Source organism: Equus przewalskii, chromosome 10 (assembly GCF_037783145.1).
Source record: "Equus przewalskii isolate Varuska chromosome 10, EquPr2, whole genome shotgun sequence".
NCBI classification, from domain to species: Eukaryota; Metazoa; Chordata; class Mammalia; order Perissodactyla; family Equidae; genus Equus; species Equus przewalskii.
Window position 1 is genome coordinate 59,512,713 of NC_091840.1, and position 23,839 is coordinate 59,536,551.

Sequence of the window (23,839 nt, forward strand, 5' to 3'; positions counted from 1 at the left end):
CTCCACCCTCCAGGCAGCTGTCCCACACGAGCCAAGCGTTTCATCTCTGGAGAAACAGCAACACGAGCTCCAGCCGTGACTAACGAGCGCCTCCCCGCCGGCCGGAGCAGCTGCGGGGCTGCCCTCCTGCCCGCTGCCCCCGCAGCACTCCAGCTCCTCTGTACTTTGTTACCAAGACCCCTAAATTCTTCCAGGAGTTGTTTTTTGTTGAATTTTCAAGAGTAAAAAAGCAGGAAAACTTTGTGAAAGTCCCACAAGTTTAAAAAGCAAAATGTGAAAGGAGAGCATGGCAATAGATTTTTTTGGTAATTATGTCTTTTAAAAAATTTTTAGAATTATGTCCATTTTTTTACTGTGGGTCAGCTGTTGATTTTTCATTAAGATAACAGTTTCTTTGCCAAGTTCAGGTGACTGAGAAAGATGGGCTCACACCCCCAAAACAAACTCACAAAACCAAACCCCAAATGGTCCTTCGGCCTGCCTTTCCAGATGGTGCCTGGGCTCCTGTCCCCTTACCCACAAGCTTCGTAATTGAATTGAATTGTAAGCGCTCTTTTTTATTGGGAGGGGTAACCACCAAACCCGAAACCCTTCCCTCTGGGGGCAGGGGCTTCAGAACGTGAAATTCCTCTCATGACCTCCTCCCCGGAGGGCTCCCATGCCCAGCGCCCCTAAGTTTACCTACAGGAAGCCCCCTTGATCATTTTTACTTCTCTTTGGCACTTTTTTGGTGCTTTAATCTAACTTTAACAAACTGAACTTACTAAGAAATGTGTTGCCAGAAAAGAAGAACTTGTCTTACGTTTCACAGGTAGATGGATCCACAGTCTGTCTGGAGTTGATGTGCGTGTGTGGGGTGAGGCAGCTGTCCAGAGAGCATCGTCTTGTGTGTGCATAAGCAGTTGACCCAGTGCCATTTACTGGAAGACCACCTTGCCCTGCAGTGCCACCGTTGTCATCCATCGATGACTGTGTCACCAGGGGTTCAGTTCCGCCCGGAAGACTGGCTGCTCTTCTACAGGCACACGCTGCCTTAGTTACTAGAACTTTTTTAAGTGTTCTTAAATTTCTCTCAATAGTGTTTTATGTAGAGGCCTTGTACATGTTTCATTAGGTATTTTATGGGTTTTGACACTAATGATACTATTAAAATGTCATTTTCTGGTTTTTGTTGCATACATATATAATTGATTTTTGGTTTTTGACCCTGTATCCAGTGACCTTGCTAAATTTACTTACTAATTCTAATAGCTTGCATGTGGAGTCTCGGTTTTCCAGATGCAGTGTCTCAGTGTCTTTGTGTAATGTCAGCTTATGTCTTCTCACCCTTATGCTTTTTCTTTCTTTTTCTTGCTCGTTGTACTTGGATTGGAAGTCCTGTTGGCGGGCATTTTATCTCACTCCTGGAGGAAACACTGTTGCGTGGTGCGTGTCTGCCACTCCTATTTCATTCTGCAGCAGCTTTTTGGTTCCTTCTCGTCAAGTGGTAGAGCCCTGCCCCTGGAACCCCTCAGTGCACCCTGGCCCTGTGAGCGATACCTGGTTGTCTATGCCACTTGTGCAGGCCGAATACACTGGCACTCCTCTCGCCCTCAAGCCCTGGTCTGGGGCATCTCCCTGTCTCCATGGCAGCGCAGAGTGAGCAGCTTCGGGCAGGTGCAGGAAGGCCTCTTAGCCTTGACAGCTGGCGGGAGTGCAGGTGGGAGGGAGGCACACCGTGGCTGAGGAAGCAGCCTGAGCCTGCTATCTCTGTGACATTCCACAGGTGAACCCAGAGACTGGCTACATCAACTACGACCAGCTGGAGGAAAATGCTCGCCTCTTCCACCCAAAGCTCATTATCGCAGGTGACGAACCAGGCAGAGAGCAGCTGTAGGGTCAGCAGATCATGGCTTGTGCAGAAGGAAGATGTGAAGATGCCTCCCACTGTCCTTGCTTACTGCACTGCTAGTTTCTGCCTTAGATAGCTGAGCTGCTGGGGTCTAAGTGTATGCTTTTCTTTTTTTTTTTAAAGATTGGCAACAGTTGTTAGCTCAGGTGCCAATCTTTTTGGGTTTTTTTTCTGCTTTATCTCCCCAAACTCCGCCCCCCCACATAGCTGTATATATCTTAGTTGCAGGTCCTTCTAGTTGTGGCATGCGGGCTGCCGCCTCAGCATGGCCTGATGAGCGGTGTCATGTCTGCACCCAGGATCCGAAACAGCGAAACTCTGGGCCGCCGCAGCGGAGAACGTGAACTTAACCACTCGGCCATGGGGGCCAGCCCCTGTATTCTTTTCTTTCAGGACAAATGTCATGTTTGCCACCATTAGTACTAGGGTGGAGTAAGATCCAAGGCTGTTCTTAGAGAAGCATCTAGAAATGTTAATCCCTGACTGATTGGGGGTGGTAATAATAGTTGGTGGCCATCTCAACCACCATGACATCAAAGAGGCAGTGATCAGAGTGGTTGCCTTTGACACAAAGATGTTTTTCGTGGGCATTCTTCATTTCTGTTCCCAGACATTTTAGAGGGAGAAATCTCCAAGCTTTCAAATAATGCATACCCTGAGGCCACTTTGCAGATTTGCACTGCGGCCAACTGTGCGCTGGCCACGGGCATCTCTGGCTCCATCGTGTCACCTTTACCATCTTAGGAACCAGCTGCTACTCCCGAAACCTGGACTACGCTCGATTGCGGAAGATTGCAGATGACAATGGGGCGTATCTCATGGCCGACATGGCACACGTCAGTGGGCTGGTGGCGGCTGGTGTGGTGCCCTCCCCCTTCGAGCACTGCCACGTGGTGTCCACCACCACCCACAAAACCCTGCGAGGCTGCCGGGCTGGCATGATCTTCTACAGGAGAGGTGTGCTCCTGCACGTGGGCTACAGGCGGGGTGCCGGGGTTTGCCTTTTTCCTCTGGAGGCTCACATTTGGTTTAGGAAGCTGGGGAAAGCTCTGACCTGGGAGCCCTTGAATATTTTAGGATCTCTTAAAGAGTTCCTTAGGAGGGGGCAACAACAGGCTTTATAGAAGCGATCTAGAAGGAGGCCCTGAGCACAGCTGTCCAGGTCCTTGGGGAGGAACAAGGGCATTGTGCTGGGTGCCAGTGTCTTTTAGCTCAGCTAACCTTGCCTGAGAGGCAGATGTCGGAGAGAAAGGAAGGCGTGCGTGGCTGGCGGGGGCCACCGGAAGGCCTCTCAGTGCAGCTCTGCTGAGCTCACTGTAGTCTAGGATGCTTGTCCCAGAGCAGGCTCCATGGTAGTCAAACCATGAGACACTGATGTATAACCCGTAGTACCAGTTTAGTCATTTTAGTGAGGAGTTTCTCTTTCCAGTAATGGCATGCTTACAATCCGTGTGCAGGTGCTCCCCTTATTTTGGGATTCCCATACCTGAGACAGCCAGATAGTGATCAGATCATCATTCAGCCCATGGTGAGACCTGTGCAGTAACCTTGCATCAGCAGAGAAACCTGCCCTCTGGTGCATGGGTTTCTCTTTACCTCCAAGGCAGGGTCTCCTCACCCAGCCCCTGGCCAGGGCTGGACACACTCATGGCTTCTCAGTGCCCTGTTGCCTCCAAGCTCCTCTGAGGTCCTTCTTCAGTCATGCTGAGGTTTCTGAGGCAGGCAGCCATTCCCACCTGCCTGGGAGATGTTTGTTTTTCCCACTGTCTGTTGGTGTGATTTGTTTGATCCAGCCAGCCAGATGGCTCTGCCACGTATACACTGTGTGATCTTGGACTAAGTTGTACAGCCTCTCTGTGCCTTATTACCTCACCTCACAGTAGGGTCTGATAATAGTACCTGTCCCTTCAGACTGCTGTTGCGAGGATTAAATGAATTAATTTAGCTAAAGTGCTTAGAGCAGGTCCTGGCTCACAAGCAGCTCTCTATTAGAGGGACAGTAGTAGTTACTATTACTGATGATTAACTCTTTGTCAGAAAGAAAGCTTATTCCCTGTATCTAGCCAAGTGAGTCTCCTCCCCTTCGGAGTATTCATCTTGGAAGGCTGCTCTCTTGGACACTTCTTTGAGGGAATATGCCCAACGCAGTTTCTTTGTTACGATCTCAGTGGGGGAAAATTTTTATCCTCCCGTGTCATCTGTGAAAGGGTGGCCTGCCCCCCTCTGCTCTGCAGCATTGTGGACCAGGTCTAGCCTCCAGGAGCAGAGGCCAGGCTTGTGCTCAGCGCCCCCACAGCCAGTCTGGGTTTGAGTCCAAGCAGGGAGGATACAGAGGGGACAGCCTATCCGGTGTTCCCATTCTGATATTTGTCTTCATCCAGGAGTGCGCAGTGTGGATCCCAAGACTGGCAAAGAGAGCCTGTACAACCTAGAGTCACTCATCAACGCCGCCGTGTTCCCAGGCCTCCAGGGAGGTCCCCACAACCACGCCATCGCTGGTAAAACTTTCCCGCAGCCACCCAAGAGCCCTCAGATGGCCCTTCACCTGACAGTGGCCCTGGCAGTCTGGGGTTCTCTCACTTTTGCTCATCCCGTGAACCCTAATTCCCATCTCACCTGTCCACCCAAAGTGTGTGCCAGGCCTTCCACGCTGGAGTAAAACGAGAGGAACAGCTCTGTCTAGGAGATGCTAACAAGGAAGAAAAGGGAAACAGTGGTGATGGGTGTGGTAGGGACAAGAAGGAATGATGGCCACTCCACATGCATGGCCACCCCTAGGCAAAACTGAGAGCCAGGCCAGGGTCCCTGTGCAGCCCTCGTAAAGAAACAACAGGGAGGGGATGTGACAATAGAAGCAGGCATAGCCAAGGGAGTGTGTGATTAGCAAGGAAAAGTTGCTGCTCCCCTAACATCCTGACCTCCGGTGGACGTGGAGGCACTGTGTCTGACTCTCACACTGTTGACCTTAGGGTCACACTGGTAACTCGTGGGTCCAGTTCCGCGATCGCCCAGCAAGCTGTTTGACTTGTTTCTTCTCTGTTTATACAAGTGGCTTAGAAAATTTGTGATGATTTCAAAGTTATCCCACTATCTCATTTGGAACAAAGCAATTGTTAGAGGGGCCCAGGGGGAAGGTGTAACGTCTCCATCAAGAGAAGCACTAGCTTTTCCAAAGAGCGAAGTGGAGGAAGCAGTGAGTGGGGAATTTGAGGCCCCCGGGGCTGGGGAGGGGCGCGTGTCCACCGGGGTGTTTTCACGTTGCCCCTTTATACCTCCAAGCCCAGCACCTGCAGTTTTCTCAAATCTTAGGATGGTGGGATCGCCTGGTCTCCAGCAAGTCCAGGCCATTTCCAGTCATTTCCACAAACATTGGTTGGAGGCTTCTGTGCCAGACTCCGGCACACATATTTTGCATTCTCCTCCATCTTCCGTGCCCCTTTACACAGCCCTCGGGACTGAGTACAAGGTACCAGATGACTCTGGAGGAGCAGGATAAAACAGCCTGCTCCTCCAGCTGGACTCTGAGCTGAAAGATCTGCATAATTTGGCAATAAAGCATCAGCTTTTGGGGCAGCTAAGTAATTGTTTTCACCTAGCAAGCTTAAAAAGAACTGGAAAATCCCTCTTGCTTAAGTGCAGCTTTCCTGTGGTAATCTCATTAGCCCGAGACGTCCATGCCTGGGGAAAGGCTGCCTCAAAGGCACTTCCCTAAAGAGAGGAGGTCTAGAGGTCTAGCCAGGTAATTGTAGGGTTAAAAATAGATGTCATTTTGGGGGGAAATGTAACCCAGCCCCTTTGGTGACACTGAGATGCGGGGGAGCCTGAGTGGAAGCGAGGGGTTTTTGACTCACAGTCTGTCTTTTGATCCCGTCCGGCCTTCCTGACCCGTGGTCTCTTCCTGCCAGGGGTTGCTGTGGCCCTGAAGCAAGCCATGACTCCGGAATTCAGACTCTATCAGCGCCAGGTGGTGGCCAACTGCAGGGCTCTGGCTGAGAGCTTGATGGCACTGGGCTACACAGTAGTAACAGGTACCGACGGAAAGTGCTGGCTGGCACCCTGCTCCTCGTGGTTGCACTGAGACTTGCAGCCTGGTCCGTCCAGTCAGGCTGTGGCTGTGGGCCGGTGGCCCTGGGCTCCTCCAGAGGAACCGGCATGCCCGTTGTGGCCTCCCCCTTGCACTATGCCAGCTGCCTCCTCGGCCACGCCGTAAATGATGGTCATAGTAATTGCTGTTTGTTGCCTGGCGAGTGAGGCCACAAGTCCTCGGAACAGCTTTCTACAAGGAGTTCCTGAGGCTCAGCTGAGAGGTCACATAGCTGATGGAGGGCAGGACCCAGGGCCTTCTTGACAGCAGTGCCTCGCACTGTCCCACTGGAGTGTCCCCACTACCCCCGAGGGTCAGGGCACAACAGGCCCTCCCACGGGAGCTCGGGGGCGGTTGCTATGTCCATGTTGGCTTTCATACAAAAGATAGTGGCGCTGAGTGGCCTGAGTGAGATGGACTTGCCAAGGGAGGGCCCACTCGTTGCCGTCCGCCTGTCCCTGCGGCTGCCACAATCAGGACAGCATTTCTGGCAGACAGCGTGCTATGTTATCCGGAGGAAGGGCAGCTTTCCTCTGCTCACAAGGCTGCCGTGTATGCTAGCCGTGGGGTGGTCCAGGGAGGTGGTTCCTGGCATCCCCTAGGCTCGGGGGCCCACCCTGCCCGCTGCCCTTCACGGGGTCTACAGGCCCCAGTCTGAGGAGTGGGCCCCCACCAAGCCTTGTGTTCGTGAGGGGCAGAGCTAGGTAGGACCCTTCTTTTCTGTGTTACTTCCCTTCCTTTCTTTGCTTTCTCCTTCACCCTCTACATCTTCCAGTAAGAAAGCCCCAGAAATCTCAGTGTGGACCGTGACCTTCAAGGTCCTTTAGGTCGCTGTTTCTCACACTTGGATATGCACACAGATCCCCTGGGCACCCTGTAAAAATGCAGGTTCTGACTCCATAGGTCTGAGCTGGGGTCTGCCTTTCTCACCAGCTCCCAAGTGATGCTGGTCCAGGAACCAGGCTTGGCATTGCAAGGATTTAGGCCAAACAGGCGTCACATGGCAGCCTGGCAGCCCTGGCACTGCTCAAAGCCTCCCAGCGAGTCTTCCCCACCTTACTAAGCTCCCAGGCCTGCCCTCAGCCCTCGTTCACTCTGCTCTGAGGACACATGCAGATAGCTGACACAGACGATGTGACCACAAGAACAGCCCGCATTTGTGGATAGCTGCTTTGTGCCTGGTGCTCGCCAAGCACTGTATACACTGCCTTTTTTAAACCTCAAAACAGGCTTGTGAATTATTGGTCTTACTTTACAAATAGGCGTCTGAGGTTCTAAAATGTTGAGCTGCCTGACTAGAGCCACATCGCTAATAAGTGGGTGGCTGTGACCTAGTTTACCTGAATCTTTGAAGTCGTTGCTGTTATCCAGCTCAGTGACCTAGGATTAGCAAGAGTTCAAGGTGGAAAGATGCAGGTGCTCGGACTCCTGGGTGGCCTTGGGCCAGTTCCAGAGAGTTCTGATAGCTTCAATATCCTCATCTGCACCGTTTTGGTAATACTGTCACCCTCGCAGGATTAGGGATAAAATATATGACAGACTAGCAGTGTCTGGTGCCTACAAGGTGCTCAGTGAATGTAGCGGTCACCCACCGTGACCATAAATTGAACCGCTACCTGCTACTCTGAGGCCACTTAGGGGGAATCTTGAAGATGGATTTCAGAGACACATGAGAAATTCCCAAGTGATTTGTCAGAGAAAACAGAAGTCACAAATGGCACTGAACACACTGTCACTCCCCAGACAAGCTTCCAGGCCCTTCCCCGGCTCCTGGTGTGTTGGGTCATGGCAGGGGGTAGTCTGGGCTGTGGAAACCACCGGTCATTTTCCTCTCAGCTTCACAGGCCCCCTCTGCGTCATCAGGTACCCTTTTTAAACTACTCTGTCCTTTCAGCTCTTAGGCCCTGGGCATCTTCTTTGGCAGGTGGTTAAAGCCTTCCCGGACACACGATGGGGTACGCACTTTCCTCACCTCCTCTGCTGTGGCCCCTCCGGCCCTCATCCTCATTTCTTAGAGGAGAGAGATTCCTTCACTTGGCATGGAATTGGCCTTCTGCATTCCTACATGTCCAACTTGGTTTCCAGGTGGTTCTGACAACCATTTGATCCTCGTGGATCTCCGTTCCAAAGGCACAGATGGTGGCAGGGCTGAGAAGGTGCTAGAAGCCTGTTCTATTGCCTGCAACAAGAACACCTGCCCAGGTGAGAATCCTCCTTGGTCTTCTCCTCTCTACCTCTCCTGTCTGCATTTCTTATAGTCAGAGTTATAGCTGATGATAATATGGCTCTGGGGACAGACATCAAATGACTTGGGGGCATAGACATCCCATGCTGGATGGGAACCAAGTCATGGCTCTCCTGCCTGCTCTTTCTGACACGGCTCTAACCCTGCCAGGGACAGAGACGGAGGGACAGGCAGAGTGCTTGGAGGTGGGGGGGCATTACGATGAGGGGAAGGGGCCTTGAAAACAGGCCCAATTTCTCACTGGGTTGTTAATCAGATGTGACGCATCTCAAACCCAGACAGATGCCAGCCTCACTCGTAGGAGCAAGGGCCACGTCACAGAAGGGGACTTTCTTACTATTTAAAACAGGGCGGCCAGAATGTGCCCCTGTCTCCTGTGCCCTTGCTTCTGCCTCTAGTGTTGGAACCAGCTGTGCCCTTCTCGCGGGACTGAGCCAGCATCCGCAAGCCTGTTCCTTTTGCCCAAGTATCCTTTGTAATGCAGGTGGTCACTGGTGGGCCCAGGGACAAAACTTATTTATCTTGAAGGTGACAGAAGTGCACTGCGGCCCAGCGGACTGCGACTGGGGACCCCAGCACTGACCTCCCGCGGGCTTTTGGAAAAAGAGTTCCAAAAAGTAGCCCAGTTTATTCATAGAGGTAAGGATAAAGGTTTGGAGGTTTGCCACGTGGTGTTGTGTGTGGAGGCTCCGTGACAGAGCAGTTGAGACCTAGCCACTGAAGGATATTTCTGTGTCGAGGCTGAGTGCTGGGGACAGGAGACAGCAAAAATCACCTACTAACCCATCTGCTCTGAGAGGTCTTACCCAGGGGAGAGAGCATACAAGAATTGTTTCTGGGGTGCACATTAATGCCCACAGCTGTCACGCCCCCGGCTGCCAAGGGCATTGGGGCAGCCGGGCCTCGGGTGTGTCTCGGGCCCGCTGAGCCCCAGCACAGCACTGTGGCCCAGAGGGGACTCGTTTGTCTTTTGCCGCCACAGGGATAGAACTGACTCTGCAGATTCAGAATGATGTGGGCATCAAGGCCACCCTGAAGGAGTTCAAGGAGAAACTGGCAGGGGACGAGAAGCACCAACAGGCTGTCAGGGCTCTGAGGGAGGAGGTGGAGAGCTTCGCCTCTCTCTTCCCTCTGCCCGGCCTGCCTGCCTTCTAGAGGAGCCCACGGTCGCACCTGCCCCCACACCGGAGCACTGGGCCTGCCCAGGAGCCACCTGCTCAAGGACCCAGTGCCCTTCTGAGGAGAAAGAGCTGCCCCACACGGGACCTCACCGACTTCTTTGTGCCTCTTAGATTTCTTTTTGGACTTTCATCACATTATCTTCTTGACAAATCAAAATTTGTTTAAGGACCATTGTTAGTAATTCTGGGACAAGTTCTTAAGGAATTTAAATTTGAACCTCACTTTCCCACAGCTATAAATACAGTTATTCTGGAAAAATGAAATACTATCTAGCATTTAGCCTTAATTCATTTAGACAATTGAGTAGGCCAGAGCTATTGGAAAGATTCCAGGAATTTTACTCACCCTTCTCTTAGTTACTGGGCTTCCTCCTGACTCGCTGCAACAAATAAGAAACACTCAAGTTCATGGCTCATAAAAGCTGCCCATTCTTAATGTGTTGTTACCTGGCAGGACGCCAAAGGAGAACTGAATTGTGATGGTTACAATTGAAGAGAGAAATCCTCCTGAAGTTTCTGCTGTGTGCTTTCAATAAGAATTGTAAGTTAGTCAAGTCCACGCCGGGTGCCACCAGAGTTTGTTGGCAGCTCAGTACACTGTGGAAATGGTCTCCATCACCTATCCCCCTAGGCAGGTGGGGGAGCCTGGGGCACCTAGTCCCGTCCTGGTGTGAGCACCAGCTCGGGCCCTTCCTGCTCTGCCTGAGACAACCACCTCCCTCATGTAGTCAGGAAACCAAATGTCACCTTCCCAGAGAAACTTTATTTTTCACAAAGCTGAAGTGCAAAACATGGATGACCATTTTTAATAAGCAGAATCAAGTTTTTAACCACAGAATGTCTACAAGAATTATAGCTTTAAAAAATACAACCAGTTTTTATATTTCAAAAATATCACAACTCAAATAAATTAATTTCTTAAAAAGTACACTTCTCATACTATTTGGCATTTACTCTGGTTAAACTCTGGTGCAGCCACACTTAGGAGCTGCTGTCACACACTTGTCTGGCATACTCTTGTCCTCAGCCACCGTGATGATGACCACAGCTCACGTGGTGGCCGGACCCACATTCACACACACAGACAGAGGAACATGCAGTAATAAAATAGCTTTCCAGAAAATAACAAATACGACTTCCTCACGACTATGCTTTTCACTAAAACCTTAAAGGTGGCATTTATCTCCACCCAACTGTGCAGCCAGCCAGCCAGTGTCAGGCAGTCAGTGGGTGAGGCACCCGGTGGTCCTGTCTGGCAGGCGTCCCTGTGGTGGTATGCTCCAGCACGGCTGGGACAGCTGCTGCAGTCTCCATGGGGTGTGGGTGACACACCAGTCCCATATCTCTCCATTCACTTTGGGACCATTATGCTGCCAAAACAGTCTTACATTCAGGGTTTGACTCTTCTCCAACTGAAGACAAAGGGACATCTCCAAGACCTCTTTGTAGCCTCCACTTTGGAGCTGAACAGTCATCCCAGGAAGCCGGAGCCTCATAGCAGCAGCTTAATTCACTGCAAAGTGCTTGTTCCATCCCCTCGCCACTCCTGCTTCCTCCTTCCCATGGCCAAAACCCAGGCTTACCAACCAAGGCCAGATTAGGTCATGCTCAAGGGAGAAAGGGCTCAGGAGAGCTTGGTGTGCTCAGACCTCATCATCTGAGACTGGTTTTGTTTCCAGCCAGAAGTAGAAATTTGATGCTTTTTCCTTATTTCAGTCTGTTGATACTCTCTCTCTTTCAAAGATTCCAGTTTTATCACTTTCCATCACACTACTGGAGAAAAGCCAGAAAGCTGGCTGGTTTGCTTGAAAGCACGAACCAAGGCACTTCCTTCTGACTGAAGAGATGGGAGGTAAAATCAGATTGCTGGTTTGGGGGATCAGTGCCTCCGAAGGTTGTCCACCTGCCAGTGGATCCCCGCCAGCTAGGGAGTGTTACTACCTGTGCAAAGACGACAGGGCAGCAGCACAAGAAGCTGGCCTGCCATGCAACATGCAACAGGTCCGGGGAGGCGTGGGCGTGCGTCTGGCACTGGAAGAAGTGGTGGTCAGTGTGCATGTGAGATTTTCAAGACTGCGTGCACTTGGCCTCCAGAAACATGTCACTGAACTGCAGCAGCCCTGGCACTTGGGGTCGAATCTCTTGGCCTTCCTAGGATTTTGAAGTGGGATTTGTTGTTTGTTCGCGATTGAAGTCTACTCTACCTTGAATATAGTAACTGATCTGAAATGAAGTTAAAAGCTAGGGAAATCACAGGTGAGCCATCACGGCCCATCTCCACATTCTGGTGCAATGTGTATTAATTTCAGCCATCGCAGTAAATTACAGAAAAGTCACAATTTCTAAAATCAAAAGATTCCACTAAAGGAGCAAGGGCCCTAGGGAAGCTGTGAGGTGCGAGCAGCTCAGGCTGGAGTGTCCCTGGTGCCCCAAGTGCTATAAAAGGCTCCAGCTGGAAACGACTTCTCTAAATTAGAGCATCTGGAAGTCACTACTGTGTAAACGCTCGCCTGATCAGGTTTTCCTTAACCTGGACTGCTTTAAAAAGGGAGGGGCAGGTGATGGATTAGAAATAAGGGTGAAACAAACCTCAAAGGTCGGGTGCCTAGGCCTTCAAAGTGATGGGACTGAAGAAGCACTAAGGGGCTCTGATGTCCTGTTTTCTGGGAAGTGTTTTTAAATGTCTTATTAACATTTAATGACCTATTACTAGAGGAAAGCCTCAAGTGAAAATTCTTGAAGAGATTACTCCTACCATGAAGATTTATAGATGCGTCTGAGTCTTCAGTGGGTTCCACTTCTCCCAAGTGGGGGGCACTGGGGAGGGGCAGCTTCATGGCCTCACCTGCCTCTGCCCAGAGGGGCTCAGTCCTAGCTCCACTTGATCCCTTTGCAAAGAAACATACTTGGCATCAAGCAATCCTTTGAAAGTGCCACATTGAAGTGTTAGATTTTAACCAAAAATTTCAATCCTTGAGTTCAACCACTAGTCAGTCCATGAAGCCAGCTTTATTTCTTAACGAACAAACAACTCAAGTGAGATGCTCCCCGTTTGCTCTTTCTGTGGCTGGCCCCACAGGACAGTGCGTCCTGTTCACACCCCTCTGGTCTCTTGCCTTCAAGTCCTTGGAGGTTCTGAGCAAACACCCTCCAAAGGGGACTTCTACTTCAGCCCACGGCAGTACGTGGCTTTTGCTTCTAGAAGGCCAAGTATGACTGACCTTCTGCCTTTAACAGTTTTCCAGTTGAGAACAGCATTAACTGTAGAGTCCACATTGGAGTGAAACACAGGAAAGAAATAGCCATGGTGGTGCCAGTGGTCACTTTCCATTTTGTCATTTGGACCCCACAGACCTCTCTTCTCTTGGAGATAAATGTCATAAGGTCATGTCCCTGGAGGCCTAAATAGTCAGCAATTGGCCACCCAGTTAGAAAACCAAGCAGCATCCAGAACATGAGGGAGGGGAGGTGGTAACAGATAAGAGGAGCCCATGGAGAGAAACAGGCTTCCCATGTAGCCTTCCCCATGGGCAAACACACACTTCACATTTAAAAGCTGCCAAGACAGTCCTGGTGACTCCTCTGTGAATATATGCAATGTGCACAGGTATAAAGAAAATGGATGAGATGGAGGCAGCACCATCTGCCACAAGGAGCACAGCCTCAGAAGCAAACACACACCCTCTGACAGGAACAGGGACCCTGGGCAGAGCCAGTGGCCAGGAGCCAACAACCATATCTTGTGCAGAAGACCTGGGCAAAAAAGGGACTACTGGAGTCATGGGACACAAACCTTCCCTGGTCACCAGGGGTTTCTGCCTCCCCTCTGTGACCTCAACAGTGTGCCACAAAGCTGGAGGGTAGACCATGTCTCAACAGTAGGACCCCAGCTATAGGGAACGTGGCCCCACTAGACGTATACACACATGCTCAGGAGCAACCACTTGTGGCTGGTTCAGGTCTATTTTATCACAATTTTCTGGGAACAAATTAAAAAGCAGTAATACCAAGAGTTCTCCCTAATTAGGGGAAAAAACAGCTTGAAAAGAAAAAAGGTACAAAATTTTCAAGGTTGCAAGAAACCATCTACGTACCAGTGGCATTTGTGTATAAAGCCTCAGGGAGGTCTTGGGTGAACCAGGGAGTGGCTCATTCCACAACTTGGGAGACCCGCATGAGGGGAGAGTGAGCTGTGGTGGTGTGTGTGTACCTGGGGGACATGCTGGGGTGGGAGTGAGCTGCCGTGAGATGTGCATACTCCGGCCTCCGGGGCCTCCCAGAGGCAAATCAACAAAGACAGCCACACAAGGAGGCTTTCTTCCTTCGTGGAGACAATCCTGCTATGAGTTATCACCAGCTGGGCTGTCCACCCAAGACCAGCCAGCTGCACAGAACTCTGCTGTCACCTTGCCCACGAGACCCTGTGAGAGGTAGTGAAGTGGTTGCAAAGGTTTGCTATGGGTGAGAGGACTGGGGGGTGACCTCTGCCGAGTTCCAGCATATCTGCAGACCTTGCCCAAAGGAACAGTGCTCACTCACTCTGGCCAGAAAAGCTGGTGGACCGGGCCCGAGAGCCTGCTGGCTCTTCATTGCTTGCACAGTGGTGATGGCCTCATGACACCTTGGCCCTGCCTGTCTCCTGGGCTTTCCTCCTCACAACCAGGGACTAGTGACTGTTTAGTCACTTCTGCTGACCATGGGAGTGATTTCCAAGGCCCACCTACAAGCAGAAGTGAGGATGGGGCCAGGGTGTCTTGGGGTTCAAAAGGCTGTGTGTTTTCCATCACCCAGCTGGGGCCAAGCTTTCTCCCCTCCACCTCACTCATGCAGGGGCCTCCCCTGGGATGATGGGCTCTAGGAGGCCAAGTAAAAGGTCCCAGCTGGGGTCTGAACGAGGCAATGGATGGTCCGCCATCCTGTTTTCCACCAAATCATTCCAGTTAATGGACTGCTTCCCTTGATTTTGCTGCTCCAGTGTTCAGCAGAACTGAATGAGGCCAGCATGCTCCTCCCATCAGGCCTTGCCTTCCTGCCCCTCATCCCACCCCCTCAAACCTTTCTTCTGCCCTGGCTACCAGTCCTCAGCAGGGGCCACTCCTCACCAAGGAGCTGAGAGAGCTGTTACTGTCCTTCCAGAAGCCTTCAGAGAGAGCCAGGCTCCCTTGTCTGCCCAAGTCCAACTCACAGATTGCCTGGAGCCAAGGCTCCCACCTTAGTTTCCTTCCCACTGATTACACCAGAAGTCTCAACAGGTCAGAGGACTGCTTCGTCATGCCAATCCCTCCCCTCCCCATACCCTGAGTCACAGGTCTTGGTCACAGTGGCTGGGACTGACCTCAGATTTTGTACAAAAAGCTGGGGACATAGTCAAACCTGAGCGTGGGATGGCTGGTCCCATGAGACTCCTGCATATAGTGCAGCTTCAGCAGCTCAGCCAGGTACTGGACCACCTTGACATCTTCATTCACCAAGCCCAGGTTCAACCTCAAGAAGCTTGCCTGGCGGCTGGCAACCAATTCCTCTGTCTCCTTGTCGTGGGCAGGCAGGTGCAGGTGGTGGCAGAAGGTATAGAGGAAGGCCTTGGAGCAGAGCTGGGTGAGCATGCTCTGGACATGCAGGTAGTAGGTGCTGCCCCGCTTGATCTGAGTGCGGTGGTCTGCCAGCCGGGGCACGAGGGTGCCTCTGTAGAGCGGGCAGCGCAGGGTTTTGTTGTCTAGGTCCAGAATGCTTGTGTAGCGGCTGTAGCGGCTCAGAGAGTGGAGGGTGCCAGCACTAGCAGGGGACGCCACTCTGAAACACACAGGCCAAGGTCAAGAGGAAGAGCAAGGACCAGGAAGATGGAGGCAGAATCTTGGGGGTGGGGCTTCCTGTCTCTGGGCCTGCTCCCACCTGGCCAACATTCACTGGCTCTTTCTGGAAGGATCTGATCATCACGATCTTTGAAGGCCTCCTCACTACCCTCATGACTAAGTTTAAGTGCCTTGGTGTGGCCCAAAAGGCCCTGCACAACTGCTGGCCTCGGAGGCCTCTGCTGTTACCTTCCGGATGACTGTCCCTTTCAGCCATGCCAAGCTTTTGGTGGAGCCTCAAAATCACAGGTCTATTTGTTCTGCCTGGAATAACCTTCCCTCCCTTTTGTACCTGGCTTATGCCAATTTAAACCTTATCCGGCCTTCCCTGATCCTTTCCTCTGCTTTCTTGCTATGTGACCTTGGTCAAGTCTCTTACTCTCTCTGAGCCTCATCTATAAATCAGAGATAACATTTCCTACCTCATGGGGTTGTTGCAGAGACAAATGAGTTGTGCTGAGGATAGTGCCTGGCCCTCAGTATCATCAGCCTGGTAGTGACCAGTGTGGTGACTACTGTTTGTCTTTTCATCTTGCCCACTGGACAAGAGCTTCTGCAGATCCAGGACTGTGCCTGATTTGGTACTGTGCCCAGCACATCAGAGGCAGGTGGGCAGGTTTGTTCAGGAAGGGAAGGAGGTCAGAGTGGTCAGCCTGAGTAAGCAGCTCCTTAAAACCCTCCTCAGGTGCCAGTTCTCCCTGAGGAGCTGGGATTACCTGCAGTCCTGCAAATGGCTGGCTGAGCAAGACTGACACAGCTCTGGAAGTTAGGGCTGTGTCAGACCAAAGGTGACACATAAAAAGGACTCACAGTCACTTGGGACCAAGGTAATCCCATAATTTTTTTTCCTGGGGGTTACCTTCTTGTATAGCGAACATTCATTCACTGAGCATTGACTGTATTCCAGCCAGTGACCTGGGGGCTGAGCAGGCAATGAAGACCGAGCCTGGTCTGGCTGGGAAGATGCACACACAAGTACACGAGTGAGGGGAGACATGGGCTCAGTCTCCACACGAGAGGCCTGTGGCCAGGAAGGTCCTAGAGGAGTGGCCTTGGAGCTGGGCCATGAAAGAGAGGTGGGCTCTGGGAACTGTGGAAGGCATTCTAGAACACGGCAAGAGCAAGGTCACAGAGATGGGAAAGCAGAGAGCCACATGGGCCACTTGTTCTGAGAACCAGAAGGAGAGCAGTGGGCTGCAGCCCGCATCCCACGGGTGATGGAAACGCAGCCTGCAGGTGTCACACTGGCTTCTCAGGGAGGCAGGCCTTTTCCCGCATGCCCCCAGGGTGCTCAGTCTGCTCCTGAGGCACCTTTACCTCCCCTAAGGGGGCCAGGCCATGAGCCAAACACCACCTCGGGCTTGGCATGTCCAGCCCACCGAGGCTCTGCGGCAGCGGCATAAGTAGGCCTCACCTCAACTTCCTGCCCCTCCATTTCAGCCACTCATCCCCCTGGCCTCAGGCCCAGCTTCTCCCAAGGCAGCTCTGAGGCCCCCAGCCACACACACACTCCTTTTAGAAGATGCTGCTCCTTCTAACTCTCACTCCATTTCTGTTTCCCTCAAAGTTCCTCATCAGGATGCCAGATTACATGGGAAGAGGTAAGCCCCAGGCCTCTGTCCCTTGGCTGCTTTGCATGGGCGCCTGGGAGCCTGAGACTTCACCTCCCACACCTGTCTAGATTCATGAGGGCTCATCCCAAAGCCAGGGAGGCAACCTCTGTAGAGGTGCGGACACTGAGGCCTAGAGAGGAGCTGTGCCTTGTCCAGGATCACCCAGCTAGAAAGTGGCTGAGCCAGGACTCAACCCACGGCCTCCGACCCACACTAGCACTGTTTTCTACCAGAACTGAGCTGTTTTTCAAACAGTCCAGGGCTTGTTACTGCTGTTTAATAGGCAATACAATTATCTCTGGTTTTGATTTAAAACAACAGAAGACCAAGTTGATTTCAATACCCACAAACGGCTGATTTGATTGAGAAGCATTTCCAGGCAGAGGGCCTACTTTAGTAGGGGGGAAAAAAATCCAGGACCAATGACACTGGCTGTTCTGGGGTGAGAGTCCTTAAAAATAGTTCATGATCTGAACTGGTTTTAGCTGAAGTCAAAGCACCCAAGGGGGAAGAGACACTCGTGGGTCAGCTCTGATTCCAGAGTAGCCCAGCACAGGGGACCAAGCCCCTCTACAGCTGAGCACCCCCATAGACGGGAAGTTCATGACCACAGAAAGGCACCCCTTCTACTCGTACTGTTCAATGCTGATCCTCAGATGGGCCTATCTGCCTCCCCATCTATCCACAACTCTGAACACTTCCAAGGGCCAGGCTCTGCACTAGGGCTTTACATACATCCTAGGGTCAACCCTTCCTACAGCTCTGCATGGTGGGTACTGTAAGTCCCATCCACAGACGTGTTCAACAGGCTTTGTTGAATGAATGAATGAATGAATGACAGGAGATGACTGGTCCAAATCCACACAGCTAGTAATGGCAGCACCAGGACCTGAACTCAGAACACCTACTGCCTCCCTCTCTAACAGCCAAGGACCACAACTCCACGGATTTTCATCTTATACTGCTCACCTCCCAGGACTTCTTTGGGTGAGATGTGGCAAATCCAGTCCCCACTGCATTTCTGGCCCCTCAGCTGACCCTCCAAAGACACATCCCTTAGGGAACAAGGCCTCCAACCCCTGCCTCCCATACCTCATGCCTGAGCAGGACCTTCTGGAGGCAGATGCTCCCAATTCCCAACATCTGTGCATGCTCAGGAGGTTTGAGAAGGAAAGCTTAACGGGAGAGTTAATCACTCCCATTTGGGAGTCTTTGGAAAGATCTCAGCTGTCATTTCCGATGGGCCTCTTGATTTTATGGAGGGATGCTTCAAGGCTCTGAAGTCTGGCCGTGAGGGCCACACTCAGCTCCTGCTGCCCCACCTTCCCTGCAGTCTGTCTGTGCCCCTGCTAGGCTATCAGAAGAGCGCTCACACTGACTAGGCACAGATACGATGCAATGTGCCCTCGGACATCTGCTATCACGAGGTGGGTCTTGCCAGCTCCATCTGCAGATAGAAGCAGCCTCAGAGAGGTCAAGCTGACAAAACGGTGACAGAGCTGGATCTGGAGTGAGGGCTGACCATGAAGGTCACGCTCACCTTGCCATGGGATGCACCACGGCTGACTCACCTTATAATTCTGGCACTAGGTACAGCAGCTGGCACTTAACAGCCCTCCATAAATACTTGGCAAATGATCTTTCAGTGACCCAACCCTCTTATTTTCTCAGGAGGCAACAAAGCCTCAAGTGGAGGAGTGACTTGCCCACTGTGGATGAACAGTGGTAGGGCCGGCCCTGGACTCAGACCACCTCCTATTCTACTCTAGGGTGCCAAATACACCACCCACCTGCCAGCTACCCTCTCCTGTACCCACAGAGACATCGTTAATTGATGACAGCAGGCTTTCCAGTGCAGCCCAACCTAGGCCTCAGAATCCTCCTCAACATAGCACTCCAGTCAGGTACCCAGTAGAGTCAAGCTAGCATAAGAGATGAATCTCTTTTGCCATTCTGGCACATTCTAAGGAGGAAAGTTCAGGGAAGGCCTCTGGAAAGGGCAAGGCTGTCCAGAGCTTGGTCCTGGATAAGCCAGCTGATGTCAGTAGACTGATGTGTGTTTTAGATTCTCCACTTTGAGGTAAAAAAAAGTCAAAGACCAGCATTGGGGTGAAAGGACTGAGTTGGACACAGAAGATATGTTTGTAAGGCATAACAACCCATCATTCCACCACAATAGCAAATCCCAGTCCCTGAAAAGCCCTCCCCTTCCTAGGACAGACTGGTTAAACCAGAGAGCACAGAGATGGCACCAGCAGAGGGAGAGGATCTTGGGAGAAGGACGGAGCCTGCAAAGGTCCTTGGGGCAGTCACCTAACCCACTGAGCCTCAGACCCTGCATCTGTAAGCAAGGACTGATGGCTTCCTATGATGCCCAAGGCAGCACCAGGACCTGTCCAGCACCTGGGCTTGTCCAGCTGTCTCAGGCACATCGCACCAAGTCCCCATGTCATCACTCTTCCACTACACTGGCAACCCACTCTCCCGGTCACTCAAGCCAAAGACTCCAGACCTTCTCCAGGCACCTTCTCCCTCACTTCCTGAAAGTCACTAGATTGCTCCCTTTGTTTTCTTAGAACACAAGCAGCACCCACTGTTATGGCAAGGCTCTGGTCACTTGTCTGTCCCCTCTCCTGGACTAGGAATTCTTCCACAGCAGTGGCCTTGCTCAGGTACTCCAACTGGTACCCCAGCACCCGCCGGTGTGGCCTGGATTAGATTCTCAACAAGCGAGACTCGGGATGGGGGCCTCGTTGATATCAGTGACCCATGTAAATGGAAAGCTGGAAAATTAGAACAAATGGTGGCTGACTACAGTGTGGAAGAAATTCTTTTTGTCGTTCTTTTGTGGCGTGGGAAGCAGACTGTCAGCAGGGACTCCGGTGATGACCTAGCTCAGCACCTGTGATTCAGAGAGGAGCGAAGTGGGGTTCAGAGAATGAGGAAGCAGAACACAGTGCATATGCTGAGGGAGAGTCCTTTGCGCCACACAACTTCTCAAGGAGTATTTGGAAAAACAGAATCTCCTAAAGCTTAAGTTGGGTAACATGAGGAAATGAAATAGAAAGCATTTAAAGAGAGGAAGAAGGAACTGGCTCTTGCATTTCCTTATTAGGACAGCCTTCTAGGGCAACCAGGACAGTGAAGTGAAAGCCACGGGAGCCCTCTGATGTCCCTCTCACCAGTGATGGCTGCCTGCTCCTATTACTACCACAGCCCTTTCTCAGAAGCAGCTCTCTTCTTAGTTACACCATCGTGTGTTCTGGGAATCAGCAAGGACCTGAGATCTAGAAGTTCAGTCCTTCTCAAACCTTGCTATACACCAGATAAATTCCATGTCTTACCCCACACCAACTGAATCAGAATTTCTGGGGGTGGGGCCCAGGAACCCATGATTTAAAATATCCTCCCAGGGCCAGCCCCATGGCCAAGTGGTTAAGTTCACGGGCTCCGCTGTGGCGGCCCAGGGTTTTGCCAGTTCGGATTCTGGGTGTGTACCTGGCACTGCTCGTCAGGCCACGTTGAGGCAGCGTCCCACCTGCCACAACTAGAAGGACCTGCAACTAGGATATGCAACAAGGTACCAGGGGGATTTGGGGAGATAAAGCAGAAGAAAAAAAAATTGGCAACAGTTGTTAGCTCAGGTGCCAATCTATAGGGAAAAATAATAATAATAAAAAATTCTCCCCAATAATTCTGAGCCAGCAGGGTGCAGACCAAGTTTGGCAACTACTTAAGAACTGCGGTCCCCTCATGTGACGGGCAGGGGGACAGGAGGCCAGGCAAGGGGAATGATTTGCCAAAAGAAACAGTGAATCGCTGCTGGGCTCAGCCTGGAGGCCAGGCCTCCTGATTTGGGGTCCACCACACCAATTTCTTAACCTCACCCAGAGGGATGGACATCTGAAGCCTCATCTCTAATTGGACAGGGCCCTTCCCCACCACCTGTAACCAATTACCTCTGCAGACCAATAAGCTTCCACTTCTGAAAATCCATAATGTGCAAAGGGGAGGAGACCCAATGCTTCACAGGTTTGACAGAGCGGCTGTAGTTGGGAACAAAGATGGACAATGCTGTCACAAGCTTCCTGACTATGGCCTCGTCCTCCCCCAGGACCACGAGCGTCCTCCCGCTGAGCAGGGAGTAGATGGCTGGGTGGGCAAAGGGGTACTGGCGGATGAATTTTAAGGCGTTCTGGCCAGCCCTCTTTTGATGCCTCTCTGAAGAGGGGCCAGCAGGATGAGCAGAGGAGGGAGTCCTGTCCGAGCTGGTGGAGGCTACACTGCTCACATAGCTGGTGGTGTCTGAGTAGTTGTCCAGGCTGCTCTTACTAACATCCCGGCTAGCCAGCAGGTGGCTTGGGTCAAGTTCATAAGCAGGGAAGCCTTCAGAAGTGTTGTCTTGGGAAGGGTGGGCATTTTCCACTGCCAAGTCCACAGGGAACCCCTGGTCCTTCTGCCTGTAGCGCTGTGGGGGGCTGCTCACTACTCCATCCTCGTCAGAGAGTGTGTGGACTGGAGTGGAGGGTGGCATTCCCAGACTGTCACTCTCCTTCCCAATGCAGCAGGAGGAGTCTGTTTGTGACGGAGTGTTTTCCAAGCTGCCCTCCTCTGCCTCATCCAGCACTGGCGGGCTGATGCTTGCCTGGAAGTGGATGGCTCCCTCACTGTCACCTGCGTATGATTCTTCTTCATTAATGGCACTTGGGTAGCTAGCCTTAAAGTCGTCAGGGATGAGGGCCTCAGAAGGGCAGGTGCTGAGGACTTCAATACTGTCCTCACTGATGGTCCTGTAGCTGACAGCTTTGCTCCGGACCACTTGTGGGCTTAATGGCACCGTGAGGCTGGCCTGGCTGTCAGACTTAGACAGCACAGAGGTGGACTTCTCCGTGCCTAAAACCTCAATGCTTTCACCACTGCTGATACTCCCTTTCATATCCAAATCCAGATAGTCCAAGTTTTCCTGGGCGTCAAAACTGCTCAATTCCGTCACTTCCACTTCCTTGTACTCCTGATCTCCCAGTTCCTGCTCCATCTTGATCAGCACAGACTCCACGCTAGACTTGTAAGAGCCAATGCTAATTAACACTTGAGGGATCGGACATTCTTCTAGAGACCTAGAAAGTGGCCTGTCTTGACAGGGCTGAGGGGGTGCACTCTTTTGTTTGTCTACCACCCTGTCACTGACCTCCACCAAGTCTTCAAAAAGGAAGTTTGTTACGTGCTGTTGCTTTAGTAGTGCTCTGTCAATCTGGCTGGTCAGGAGGTAGCACAGGTCTCCTCTGAACATGTGCTCAATGTGACTGAGCTGAGCCAGGGTCTGAGTGAAATATTCAGTATCACAGAGCTCTTCCAAGGTCTTCAACTTCTTGTCAAAACACTTGGTGGACTTTGCTTTGATGAGTTTGGGGGTGTAGCTGGGTCTGCAGGTAAAAAGGTCTGTGTCAGCAGACTCATCAGGGTTAGAGGTAGTGGCTGCCTGGTCCGGCTGATCCTGGATGCGCTCCATCTCCCCAGAACACAGATCAGACCCCTTCAACTTCCGATGAGGGTATGAGCGGATCTGCTTCAGCAGGTCTTGATGTTCAATGATGGACTTCTCTACACTGGCCAGTTCATTGGCTTTCTCAATTGCCTGAGATGAGTAAAAGCCTTTGTCATTAGCTTTCTTCTGGATCTCTGTTTCGGTGTGCAGCACTGTCCTGGTGTAATCCAAGTCTTTCAGTTTTTTTTCAAGTTCCCCAGCAAATGCCTTCCTGTTGCCTGTCTTCAAGCACTCAGAAGCTTTAGAAAATTCAGTTGAAAGCTCCTGGAACTGCTGCATGATTTTGTGCTGATCTGCCGAGATATAAGCCATGCAAAAGGGCCTCACAAAGCCACGGGCCTCCAGGTCATACAGGGTAAGGTGGTGCACATATGCAAAGGCTCCTTCCTTGGAGTCTCCCAGCACCACCTTGGAGTCCTCCACGAAGTTCAGTTTGGGGTAAGCAGAACCAGGGGGATGGCCCACGAAAGAGGCCTGGTAATCCACAGACATGATCCGCAAAGAGAAGTAATTGAGATCAAAAGTACCAAAAACTTTGGTGTCATTGGGGATGGTCAGCAAGGGTTGGGGTCCCACCTGCTCAGAGAACTCAGAAATAAGGATGAAGTCTCGAGAGAACTTGGCCCCGGACAGTTTGGACCATGGGTTAGTTCCCTGGCTGGCGAAGGGAAAAAGAGGCACCGAGTACTCCTCGGGTAGAGCCGGCTCATTGTAAGGTTCCTCCTCGTACTCGTCTTCTTTAGTGAAGGCCACCACGTCAGGGGCGCTGATCATATTTCCAGATATATGGAGAGAACATTGAGAGGAAGTGGGAGAGGATGCGGGGGTAATCAACGCGGGGAAGCCAGGCCTGTGGAGGAGGAAGCAAAGTCGCTGCGGTCTTCGTCTACCCTCAGGGGTACTAGGCAGCCCCCTCAGAAGTGTAGCTCCTCCAGTGCCCTCGGAGGCCTCATGAACTCCGCAGGTCCAGAAGTCCGGGGAAGCCAGTTGACTTCCTCCTCCTCCGGGTATCGCGGCCGGCGCAGGGCACCTGCAGCGAGGTCACCAGCACTTCCCCGAACCCACCGCGACAGAAAAAGCCCCAGCACTGAACGAGCGCCTAAGGAGGGGCTACGGGCCGCCGCAGGGACCAGCCAAGCGTTGCGGTCCCCACGGCCCGAGCGCAGAAACCGTCGCAACTCCTTGGACGCCACAACCCGAAGCCAGCTACCGCGGCGACGCCATCTTGGTATCACATGACTCTCAGTGTCCACGTCGCGTGACCCGGAAGCGTCCGCGCAGAGTTCCCGGCAGGAGAGAAAAACATCGTGAGCAAGAGAAGCTTGGGCGGGACTATCGAGAGGCCTCTCCCAAGGACGAATCGACTAGCCAACCACTGACCAGAAGGAAAGGAAGTGAGGCGGAGAATCGGAAACGTGCTGGGACGAGTGG

The 23,839-nt window shown here is 52.0% G+C and overlaps 2 protein-coding genes across 3 annotated transcripts in view; one reads left to right on the forward strand and one right to left on the reverse strand.

The window, feature by feature from the left end:
* The window catches only part of SHMT1 (serine hydroxymethyltransferase 1), a 27,022-nt gene extending 16,693 nt beyond the window's left edge, over window positions 1-10,329 (forward strand). For both annotated transcript variants that reach the window (XM_070563624.1, XM_008532438.2), the window contains exons 6-12: window positions 1,766-1,847; window positions 2,636-2,848; window positions 4,273-4,389; window positions 5,797-5,919; window positions 8,061-8,177; window positions 8,749-8,859; window positions 9,203-10,329. In XM_070563624.1, coding sequence (XP_070419725.1) covers window positions 1,766-1,847; window positions 2,636-2,848; window positions 4,273-4,389; window positions 5,797-5,919; window positions 8,061-8,177; window positions 8,749-8,859; window positions 9,203-9,375 — 936 coding nt within the window. In that variant the 3' untranslated portion in view covers window positions 9,376-10,329. The remainder of the gene's footprint in view (window positions 1-1,765; window positions 1,848-2,635; window positions 2,849-4,272; window positions 4,390-5,796; window positions 5,920-8,060; window positions 8,178-8,748; window positions 8,860-9,202) is intronic.
* On the reverse strand, window positions 10,145-23,706 carry SMCR8 (SMCR8-C9orf72 complex subunit). The gene is made up of 2 exons (XM_070563623.1): window positions 20,823-23,706; window positions 10,145-15,191 (listed from the first exon to the last, which is right to left on the reverse strand). Exons 1-2 carry the CDS (start codon window positions 23,180-23,182, stop codon window positions 14,738-14,740), a joined length of 2,814 nt encoding a protein of 937 aa, XP_070419724.1. The 5' UTR covers window positions 23,183-23,706; the 3' UTR covers window positions 10,145-14,737.
* Window positions 23,707-23,839: the final 133 nt, after the last annotated feature.